This window comes from Panulirus ornatus, chromosome 14 (assembly GCF_036320965.1).
Source record: "Panulirus ornatus isolate Po-2019 chromosome 14, ASM3632096v1, whole genome shotgun sequence".
NCBI lineage: Eukaryota > Metazoa > Arthropoda > Malacostraca > Decapoda > Palinuridae > Panulirus > Panulirus ornatus.
In genome coordinates this window covers 44,627,599-44,640,008 of record NC_092237.1, presented here as the reverse complement: position 1 = coordinate 44,640,008, position 12,410 = coordinate 44,627,599, and the positions used below count along the sequence as shown (strand labels likewise).

Genomic DNA, 12,410 nt, shown 5'->3' with positions numbered 1-12,410 from the left:
ATAGGTAGGGGTTGGTAGGCAGCCAATGACCTGGGAGGTATATTACCAGCATTACCCACCTGGGTATCTGAGGGTTAGTGATGGTTGCGTAGTGAGCCAGCACTTCAGTGGTTTTCAAGTTACACTCATCTGACCTAGTTAGCTGTCTTTTATTTCTGCCTCACCCCACACATAGAATACTCATGATCTGTCCTCAAACATACAATCTCTCCTTGTCATACATAACACTTGACATCACCTAACTCACACAGCTCATTCTTCATAACTCCAGGTTTTCCTGTGGTGAGCACTATGCACTATCTCTGTCTTTTGGCAGAATGGTAGGATCAGTAGATAGAAATACTAGGTAGGACATTTAGGTAGGAATATTAGGTAGAAACATTATGTGAAAGTAATTGGTAGGAACATTAGGCAGGAGCATTAGGTAGTAGTAGTCAGCAGGAATAGCAAGTAGGAGTCTTTGCAGATACTGTGCTAGAGTTGCCCTCTGCCAGTGGCCTTTTCAGAGTTAGGCACTAAGGCTAAGAAGGAGTGCTGGAGTTCTCTAGTTATGGTGACTCAGTTGCTATGGCCACCCCCTTGAGGGAGTTCAAGTTAGGAACAGGCATCAGAGAGATGGATAGATAGATAGTACTGCACACGAGTGATGGGAAAGCTGTCAGTACAAGATAAGTAGATTATAAGAAAAGATATATGAATAAGTTGTTTCTCATACCTTTAGCTTATAATTCATTTGGTTTGACCAGGTTACTCCATCATCAAAAGTTGTGGGAGACTTGGCTCAGTTCATGGTACAGAACAAGCTGTCGGCTGCAGATGTTGAGGAGGGTGCAGAGACTCTCAGCTTCCCTAAGTCTGTGATAGAATTTATGCAGGGACACTTAGGGGAGGCCTATGGTGGTTTCCCTGAGCCACTTCGCACCAGGGTAAGTACATCCCTTATATTTTTGCTGCTGTATACAAATGTAGTCCATTGTTCAAGAATTCCTTCTCATTGTAACTGCATAGATGATCAAATTTTTTTTTTTTTTTTCCCCCTTTGGAAATTAGGTGCTGCATGCAGTGAATATGTTAACTGAAATTTGTAGTGAAATTACTTGAGAAATTATTTGAAAGGAAATATTTGTATCATGTATGTATTCTTTGCTTACTTTTACAGATTGAATAATTATGAAGACATTTGTGTCATTTTTAGTAGGAAAGAGATGAGTTCCACTGACTCTTAGCCTTATGAATAGGTGGATTTGCTGATTGAGTAGCCATAATTATACAGAAGCTCACTTCTTTTTCTGTTGAAGGCTCCAGTCATGGACAGAAATCCACATCAAGGCCAGGCCCTTATTGAAATACAGAGAGAATTATGAAACGGAGAAAGGAAAAAACAAGGAAAAGTATTTACGAATTTTAGAGGAGAAAAACGTTTCTTTTAAGATGTGCCAGGTCATATTTATTGGGAAAGACATGAGATGGTAGGGAGTTCCAGAGTTTCAACGTGAAGGGTAAGGAGTAGTTATCAAAACGGTCCACCCTTGAGTTGCTGATGACCACCTAATAATCATGTGACACAGCAGCTTGCCAAGTATTGGATGGTTTAGCTAGTGGTGTGTGCACACAAGTAGCCAGCTCTTAGGAGCTATAACCAAAATGATACCTTTAGAAGAGGGGAAAGTGAACCAACATTGTGGCATAAGGGAAGGAGGTCAAGTTTGGAAGTTAGCCTGGAACAGTTTATAAGGCGGACTGCTTTCAACTCAACTCTGTCAAGTAAGGATGCAGAGCTAGAACCACATCAGATGTGAGAGCAGTACTCCACACAAGGACAAATTAAACCCTTGTATAGATGGATCCACTGTTCGGAAGTAAAGTTTCGAGATCTAAGCAGGACACCCAGTTTCTTAGAGGCAGACTTAGCAATTCATGTAATATAGGATTTCCAAGAAAGAGTGGATATTACAGTAATACTAAGTATGTTCACTGAGTCTATAGGTGAAATTACAGAACTGTCAAAGGAGAGACAAGAGTTGTTAGGAGTTTTTGATAGAGAGATGGATAGAAACTGGGTCTTGGAGGCATTAAACTTCAGATTTCTTGTACCCCACTGAGATATCCAGTCCAGGTCTGAGTTTATTGAGAAAACTGTGTTAAGATGAGGTGCAGATCAGGTGAGAGAAGAGGGAGCAGAACTGAAGGATGTGGATGAATACAGTGTTGAGTTTCAGCGTATGTGTGCATTGGATTATTTGTGGAGGATAGGAAATTGTGGAAAAAAAGGAGAAAAAGTATAGGGGACAGGTCAGAGCTTTGAGGGGCACCATTGTTGATAGAGAAAAGCAGGGAGGCTGATTCATCAACAACCACAGAGATAGGTCGGCTAGAAGGGAAGCTAGATATGAAGGAGCGAAGTGAGGGAGGGAAGCTAAAAGAGACCTCAATGCCATACCCTGTCCAGTGCCTTTGATATGTCAAGGGTAACCTCACATGACTCCCCAAAATCTTTCAGGGATGATGACCAGGCATTAGTAAGATAGGAAAAATATCATCAGTGGATCTCACCTTACAAAAGCCATACTGGTGATCAGAGAGGAGACAGTGATTTTCAAGGTGTTTAAGGATATGGGAGTTGAGGGATTCAAAAGACTTTGGAAATGGTAGATCAAAGTAATAAGGTGATCGTTAGAGTGGTCAGAGCAGTCACCCTTCTTAGAGATGGGATGTATCAATGCATGCTTCCCCAAGGAGAAGAAAAAAATTTTGGTTTTTAAACAGAAATGAAAAAGTGGAGCAAGTACAGGTGCAAGTTCAGAGGCATACCCTTGCAGTAAATGGGGATGGATGCCATCAGGATCATAAGCCTTGCTTGTCCAGAGAAAGAGGCATTTTTTGCACAGTCCAAAAACAGATTACGGGAAGAGGCATAAGATTAGTAAGAGGAGCATTAGAGGGTGAAAGAATGTTAGTCATCCAAGGTGGAGTTACAGGAGAACAGGAACCAAAGAGAGTTACTTTGTCGACGGGAGAGATAGCTATAGTACTGTCAGAGCGGAAAAGTGAAGGGAAGGTAGAGCGACAGAAGTTGTTAGAGATGCCCTTAGCTAAAGACCAGTAAGACCAATCAGTGGATGTTGATGAAAGGCTATCACACTTACTTTGAGTAAAGGAATGCTTCGCCTCATGGATAACTTTGAGTAAAGGAATGCTTCGCCTCATGGATAGCGTGCTTGTAGCGATTATGGGCAGTGATAAAAGCTGAATGAGAGCCTAAGGAAGGAGACTTTTTCCAAGCCCAATATGCCTGATACCTTTCCTGAATGGCTACAGAACAGGAACAGTTGAACCATGGATTGGATGAAGAGGTTGTCGTGGAGGGAGAGGGGATAAATGCTTCCATTCCTGCAAGGATAACCTCTGCTATGTGTTTGGCGGAGACTGAAGCACCACCACATAAGAGACAGTAACTTACCCTAGAAAAGTTAGAAAAGAAGTTATGTAAGGTATTCCAGTCAGCTTTATTCAGGTGCCAGTATTTACACTTAGAAGGGGCTGCTGGAAGAGGAGGTGCAATTAAATAGGTACATTTTTGAGAGTGTGATCAGATGAACTTATAAAGTAAAAATGAATGTTTCAGTTACCATGCTGTAGTTAGCCTCAAATCTGGTAAGTTGAACTCTTTGTCATCTATACTTGACATCTTAACCATAGTTCATCATCATACAGTTGCTTCCTCCACTTTAGTGAGATAGCATGTGGAGCAGATGAACAACAGCCTCATTTGCACTCATCCTTATCTAGTTTTCATGTACATTGCACGGAAACTGTAGCCTATCATCCACATCCAAGCCTCATTAACGATTCTCTGAATTACTTTGACCACTTCATATTCCTTGTTTCATCATTTGACAGCATGTTGCCCCACATATACTGTGTTGATTTTATTTATTGTCCCATATATACCTCTTTTCCACCTGAAAGTTTATTTCCTGACTCTCATGGTTTTCATCCTTGGTTTCCCCTTCCCTTTTTCGCCCTCTATTTCTGAAACATAGATAATTTTAGATGGTCTTTCTTCATTTATCTTTTCCAAACGTTGTCATTACTTCAGCTTTCTATCATACTTCACTGACTGCCTCATTTCACTCTTATGCTGTCATCCCATGCACAGTCAGTCTACCTTATGTCACATCATTTCCAACACATTCACCCTCTTCCTTTTTTTATATATTGAAAGCTCCCGTCACAGACAAATGTCCATGTCAGGGCCAGGCCTTAATTGAAATATAGGGAGAATTGTGAAACAAAAAGAAAAGGGAAAGTATTTACAGATTTTAGTGGAAATGAAAAATCTCTTGAAATGTGCCAGGTCATAGTTATTGGGAAAGATGAGACGGTAGAGTTCCAAATCTTCGAGGTGTAGGGAAAGATGCAGGTATCAAAACGCACCAATTGAGTTGTGATAGCTACACACAATAATAATGAGATGCATTCAAGGCCTAAGACTCATCCATACAAAACAACGGGAACTCCTGAATCTCCAAGCATACACGTCTTTGCCTCTCTTTCCACATACTTGAGTGCAACCAGGGCCACTCAGACTAGGTTAACGCTGCTGGTTCCATCCACTGCCAAGTCCACTACCAGGTTCCCAAAGCATCCCACTTCCTACAGACCCTCCCCATTCTAATGTACTTTCAAACCATTCTGTCATATCTCCTTGTTATACCTCATCACCATACTTTTGTTTTCTTTCACTTAAATTTCTCCTTACACACACACTCTCTCAGACTATCACCATTTTCAAGTTTGCCTTTAAAGTCTACCACCAGAGCCATGTCTCTGCAAACAACAACTGTTTCACCTCTTACTCCAGATATTTTTCACACAATATCTTCAAGGCAATACTTGGGTTGCACATACTCTACCTCTCCTAAAGCCATGCTGCTGCCCCTCAGTCTGGTGTTTTGTGCATGTCACCACCCTATTAGTCACCACTCTCCCTTACACCTTACAGGTATATTCATTTGATATACCATTGTTATCCGAGTATTTACTTTTGGTTCACTTGCCATTACATAAAGGCACAATGTACGAGCTCTGCCAGTCTTCAGACACCTCACCATAGACCATGCAAACATTGAGTGGCCTGAGTAACCAGTCAATAACACTGTCAACACCCCCCCCCCCCCCCCCCCATTATTGAGAAATGCCTGGAATTCCATCCACTCCTACCGTTTTTCCACACTTCATTTAGACAAGTCCTTTCACCTCCTGTCTTTTCTCCAAGCCATTAACTAAGATGCTCTGATTCTGCATACGATCTCATCCTAAACATACTACATCAACCACCCTATCATTTTATAACATCATCATTTCTTCAGAATATTTACTACGTTCCTTTTTTTATTCTTTGCCTTTTACCACTTCCTCATCTGCTCCCTCCAATGTTGCTCCCATTTGTTCTCTCATGTATTGTTTTCATGTTCACCATTTCCCACACTTGTGAGGTAACACCATGAACAGATGAAGGCATGGCCTATTCACTTACATCCACTTTCTAAATGTCATGTGTAATGCACCATAATGATAACCCCAAACAACAACCAGGCTCTACCCACTTCTTCATGGTTTCCCTAACTGTTCATATCTTTCATAAGATATTAACTTTAACCCTTTATAGACTGATTTAGATTTATGGCTTCATAAGATATTAACTTTAACCCTTTATAGACTGATTTGGATTTATGAGCTGGAGACCAATAGACCATGACATACATTTACAATCTGTAATGAATAGACAAATGTGGTATGGGGCATGGAAAGTCAGTGGATGTCATTGTCATCTTGAGTAAGTGCCTCGGGCACCTCTTGCCAGTATTGCCAAGCATTTAATTACCCTGTGGGAATTATATCACCAACACATAGCTAGTGCATGCATGAAATTTGCCAAGACTCTTAAGATCTTATTTGTTCAAAAGACATAAATTGATGTGATGATGATGGCTTTAGATCTCAGGAAATAGATATTTAGTTTGTCCAAAAGACATAGATTGATGTGATGATAATAATGGCTTTAGATCTTAGGAAATAGATATTTAGTTTGTCCAAAAGACATAAATTGATGTGATGATGATAATAATGGCTTTAGATCTTAGGAAATAGATATTTAGTCCAATGACACCTCGCTATTCTGCACACATGAATGAAGTAAGTGCTGTGCAGGGTAAGTGGATTGAGAATGAAAGTATGCTCTAGAATTTTTGGACTTTGATGCCACAAGTGCCCATGGTTATTTCGATTTCTTCTTTATCCCAAACAAATGGATATATGTCCAAAAGACATAGATTGATGTGATGATAATAATGGCTTTAGATCTTAGGAAATAGATATTTAGTTTGTCCAAAAGACATAAATTGATGTGATGATGATAATAATGGCTTTAGATCTTAGGAAATAGATATTTAGTCCAATGACACCTCCCTATTCTGCACACATGAATGAAGTAAGTGCTGTGCAGGGGAAGTGGATTGAGAATGAAAGTATGCTCTAGAATTTTTGGACTTTGATGCCACAAGTCCCATGGTTATTTTGATTTTTTCTTTATCCCAAACAAATGGATATAAATGAAAGTATGCTCTAGAATTTTTAGACTTTGATGCCACAAGTGCCCATGGTTATTTTGATTTTTTCTTTATCCCAAACAAATGGATATAGTTTTGACTGAAGCAAATAGTACCATACTCAGGTTGTGAACTGAGTTAGTGAACTGTATATATTGGTTTGTGCATATGCTTCTTGTATATGATCAAAGTGATTATTGGATCATAGCCCCTCATATTCAGATGGAAAGTTGTGAGAAAACTGTAACGTGACTGCTATCTTCTTTTTCTCAGTACATTACAATTGTTGACAACGATATTGGAAGGGGAGCAGATAAAGCTTTCTCAGTACAGCCTGTTTTGAGTGATCTAACTTGGAAATTAAAGATATTTTTTGCTATCCATTTAGAAACTTGATGACTGACATATGTATAAAACTGCAAAAAAGAGTGTAAATTAATTTGGTGTCATTACAAAATGATTATTAGCTAATGGAAAATGACTTTATTTTACTGATGAAAATACTAAGATATAAGTAAAAAGAACAAAAATAACAATACCAATAGATAATTTGCAAGGACAATACGTTAGTGAAAATTCACATTAGTGCCAGCTTAAAACTTACTTGGCAACTGCATGGTGCTATCTAGTATTTGTTCACTTTCTCATCCATAATAGTGAAATTACACTGACTACTATGCCTTTGACACATATTTAGATGATGTTTTTTGATCAGTCCGTTGCAACATTTACAAAATCAATGTCTGTATGTCTGTCTTTCTGTTTGTTTATCTATTTATTTATTTCTTTATCTGTCTATCTATCTATCTATCTATCTTTCTATTTCTCTATCTCTCTCTGACACTTTTCCCTTTGAAAACTCCCTGAAGGGTGTTGTCATGTTAGATGTCTTCATAATGAGCACCTCAGTCCTGAGCAGATGTATAAGTACTTGTATTTCATTTCTTTCTTTAATTTACATTTAATGTTTGTTTAATTTAAATATCTAGCAGTCCATGGCATACTTTAGACACATGAGAGTTGTATAATGAGTGGGTTAGAGGTTTATTTATTTATTTATTTATTTATTTTGCTATGTCGCTGTCTCCCGCGTTAGCGAGGTAGCGCAAGGAAACAGAAGAAAGAATGGCCCAACCCACCCACATACGCATGTATATGCATACATGTCCACACACGCAAATATACATACCTATACATCTCAAAGTATACATATATATACACACACAGACATATACATATATACACATGTACATAATTCATACTGTCTGCCTTTATTCATTCCCATCGCCACCTCGCCACACATGAAATAACAATCCCCTACCCCCTCATGTGTGTGAGGTAGCGCTGGGAAAAGACAACATATATATATATATATATATATATATATATATATATATATATATATATATATATATATATATATGTATATATTTTTTTTTTTCTTTTTTTTTTTTTATACTTTGTCGCTGTCTCCCGCGTTTACGAGGTAGCGCAAGGAAACAGACGAAAGAAATGGCCCAACCCCCCCCACACACATGCATATACACACGTCCACCCACGCAAATACACATACCTACACAGCTTTCCATGGTTTACCCCAGACGCTTCACATGCCTTGATTCAATCCACTGACAGCACGTCAACCCCGGTATACCACATCGCTCCAATTCACTCTATTCCTTGCCCTCCTTTCACCCTCCTGCATGTTCAGGCCCCGATCACACAAAATCTTTTTCACTCCATCTTTCCACCTCCAATTTGGTCTCCCTCTTCTCCTTGCTCCCTCCACCTCCGACACATATATCCTCTTGGTCAATCTTTCCTCACTCATCCTCTCCATGTGCCCAAACCACTTCAAAACACCCTCTTCTGCTCTCTCAACCACGCTCTTTTTATTTCCACACATCTCTCTTACCCTTACATTACTCACTCGATCAAACCACCTCACACCACACATTGTCCTCAAACATCTCATTTCCAGCACATCCATCCTCCTGCGCACAACTCTATCCATAGCCCACGCCTCGCAATCATACAACATTGTTGGAACCACTATTCCTTCAAACATACCCATTTTTGCTTTCCGAGATAATGTTCTCGACTTCCACACATTCTTCAAGGCCCCCAGAATTTTCGCCCCCTCCCCCACCCTATGATCCACTTCCGCTTCCATGGTTCCATCCGCTGCCAGATCCACTCCCAGATATCTAAAACACTTCACTTCCTCCAGTTTTTCTCCATTCAAACTCACCTCCCAATTGACTGGACCCTCAACCCTACTGTACCTAATAACCTTGCTCTTATTCACATTCACTCTCAACTTTCTTCTTCCACACACTTTACCAAACTCAGTCACCAGCTTCTGCAGTTTCTCACATGAATCAGCCACCAGTGCTGTATCATCAGCGAACAACAACTGACTCACTTCCCAAGCTCTCTCATCCCCAACAGACTTCATACTTGCCCCTCTTTCCAAAACTCTTGCATTTACCTCCCTAACAACCCCATCCATAAACAAATTAAACAACCATGGAGACATCACACACCCTTGTCGCAAACCTACATTCACTGAGAACCAATCACTTTCCTCTCTTCCTACACGTACACATGCCTTACATCCTCGATAAAAACTTTTCACTGCTTCTAACAACTTTCCTCCCACACCATATATTCTTAATACCTTCCACAGAGCATCTCTATCAACTCTATCATATGCCTTCTCCAGATCCATAAATGCTACATACAAATCCATTTGCTTTTCTAAGTATTTCTCACATACATTCTTCAAAGCAAACACCTGATCCACACATCCTCTACCACTTCTGAAACCACACTGCTCTTCCCCAATCTGATGCTCTGTACATGCCTTCACCCTCTCAATCAATACCCTCCCATATAATTTACCAGGAATACTCAACATACTTATACCTCTGTAATTTGAGCACTCACTCTTATCCCCTTTGCCTTTGTACAATGGCACTATGCACGCATTCCGCCAATCCTCAGGCACCTCACCATGAGTCATACATACATTAAATAACCTTACCAACCAGTCAACAATACAGTCACCCCCCTTTTTAATAAATTCCACTGCAATACCATCCAAACCTGCTGCCTTGCCGGCTTTCATCTTCCGCAAAGCTTTCACTACCTCTTCTCTGTTTACCAAATCATTTTCCCTAACCCTCTCACTTTGCACACCACCTCGACCAAAACACCCTATATCTGCCACTCTATCATCAAACACATTCAACAAACCTTCAAAATACTCACTCCATCTCCTTCTCACATCACCACTACTTGTTATCACCTCCCCATTTGCGCCCTTCACTGAAGTTCCCATTTGCTCCCTTGTCTTACGCACTTTATTTACCTCCTTCCAGAACATCTTTTTATTCTCCCTAAAATTTAATGATACTCTTTCACCCCAACTCTCATTTGCCCTTTTTTTCACCTCTTGCACCTTTCTCTTGACCTCCTGTCTCTTTCTTTTATACTTCTCCCACTCAATTGCATTTTTTCCCTGCAAAAATCATCCAAATGCCTCTCTCTTCTCTTTCACTAATACTCTTACTTCTTCATCCCACCACTCACTACCCTTTCTAATCAACCCACCTCCCACTCTTCTCATGCCACAAGCATCTTTTGCGCAATCCATCACTGATTCCCTAAATACATCCCATTCCTCCCCCACTCCCCTTACTTCCATTGTTCTCACCTTTTTCCATTCTGTACTCAGTCTCTCCTGGTACTTCCTCACACAGGTCTCCTTCCCAAGCTCACTTACTCTCACCACCCTCTTCACCCCAACATTCACTCTTCTTTTCTGAAAACCCATACAAATCTTCACCTTAGCCTCCACAAGATAATGATCAGACATCCCTCCAGTTGAACCTCTCAGCACATTAACATCCAAAAGTCTCTCTTTCGCACGCCTGTCAATTAACACGTAATCCAGTAACGCTCTCTGGCCATCTCTCCTACTTACATAAGTATACTTATGTATATCTCGCTTTTTAAACCAGGTATTCCCAATCATCAGTCCTTTTTCAGCACATAAATCTACAAGCTCTTCACCATTTCCATTTACAACACTGAACACACCATGTATACCAATTATTCCCTCAACTGCCACATTACTCACCTTTGCATTCAAATCACCCATCACTATAACCCGGTCTCGTGCATCAAAACCACTAACACACTCATTCAGGTGCTCCCAAAACACTTGCCTCTCTTGATCTTTCTTCTCATGCCCAGGTGCATATGCACCAATAATCACCCACCTCTCTCCATCAACTTTCAGTTTTACCCATATTAATCGAGAATTTACTTTCTTACACTCTATCACATACTCCCACAACTCCTGTTTCAGGAGTATTGCGACTCCTTCCCTTGCTCTTGTCCTCTCACTAACCCCTGACTTTACTCCCAAGACATTCCCAAACCACTCTTCCCCTTTACCCTTGAGCTTCGTTTCACTCAGAGCCAAAACATCCAGGTTCCTTTCCTCAAACATACTACCTATCTCTCCTTTTTTCACATCTTGGTTACATCCACACACATTTAGGCACCCCACTCTGAGCCTTCGAGGAGGATGAGCACTCCCCGCGTGACTCCTTCTTCTGTTTCCCATTTTAGAAAGTTAATACAAGGAGGGGAGGATTCCTGGCCCCCCGCTCCCGTCCCCTCTAGTCACTTTCTACGACACGCGAGGAATACGTGGGAAGTATTCTTTCACCCCTATCCCCAGGGATAATATACATATATATATACATATACACATACACACACATACACATACACACGCACATATACACACACACACACACACATACATATATATACATATGAAAAATGTAAGAAAAAATTTAGATAACTGAAACTTCTAGCTTGAAATGAATGAAAAAAATGAATGTCACATAATGGTTCAACCTCTGGCTATGGAAAAAAGGAAATGTATGATTTATTTACACAAACGTCAATAGCAGTTCTCATCAATTTAACCACTGTATCAATAAGCTTCAATGTCTAAGCTACATTTTTTCCAATTTCACTATTTTCCTTCACATTTTCAATTGTGTCTGAAGGTTCTACTTCATTCTTATGTTCCTAGATATTGATGAGAACAAGAATCGTGCGCTTAGGGGCTTATGGGGGAAGAATTTCCATCATAAATAGCTTTTTATCTCAAAAAAATCGTCTCCACAAAGATAACAGAATCACGAATAAAGCCATAGCAAAGACTCGGGGAAATGATAATGATTAGATAAAATAAATTCCTACATGCAAAATGATATTGGTAAACATCTTGGACGCTTAACGAGGGACATGACAAAAGACGAAAAAGCCAATCTATACAACCATAAATTCCCTAAAAGGAAAAAACAATTACACAAACTCATCTCTGAACATGACAAAGCATCTCTGAAATCTACGACACAAATTGTAAATTTGTCAGCCTATCAGAAAGGATTTCTAGCGCTTCCAATCTTCGTCCTGCTATTTTGACTTTTACCATTTCCACTCTTAATCTCTTAACTACCTTATTCTTGTTTCGAGGACAGTCACACCTTGGCTGGCACTAGATTCTTTTTTTTTCAGGGATCCCACCTGACACCATGGGATATCCACTGTATATTTGAGAAAGCGGAGGAGCTACACTCAAAAAATGTCTAACCAATTTCAGGGCGTGTGTCTATCTCTGTTAACTCTGGGAGTTGGGACGCCCAGTTGTCTCTCATCAAAGTGCTTGTACGTCGCCACGGTTGATAAACGAAATAACATCGACATAAGTAG

General features: G+C 40.0%; 1 protein-coding gene across 4 annotated transcripts in view; it reads left to right on the top strand.

Annotated features, from left to right (window-relative positions):
- Positions 1–12,410, top strand: part of PCB (Pyruvate carboxylase) — a 437,613-nt gene that overhangs the window by 389,673 nt on the left and 35,530 nt on the right. For all 4 annotated transcript variants that reach the window (XM_071669755.1, XM_071669754.1, XM_071669756.1 and 1 more), the window contains one exon: positions 747–926. In XM_071669755.1, the coding sequence (XP_071525856.1) occupies positions 747–926 (180 nt within the window). The remainder of the gene's footprint in view (positions 1–746; positions 927–12,410) is intronic.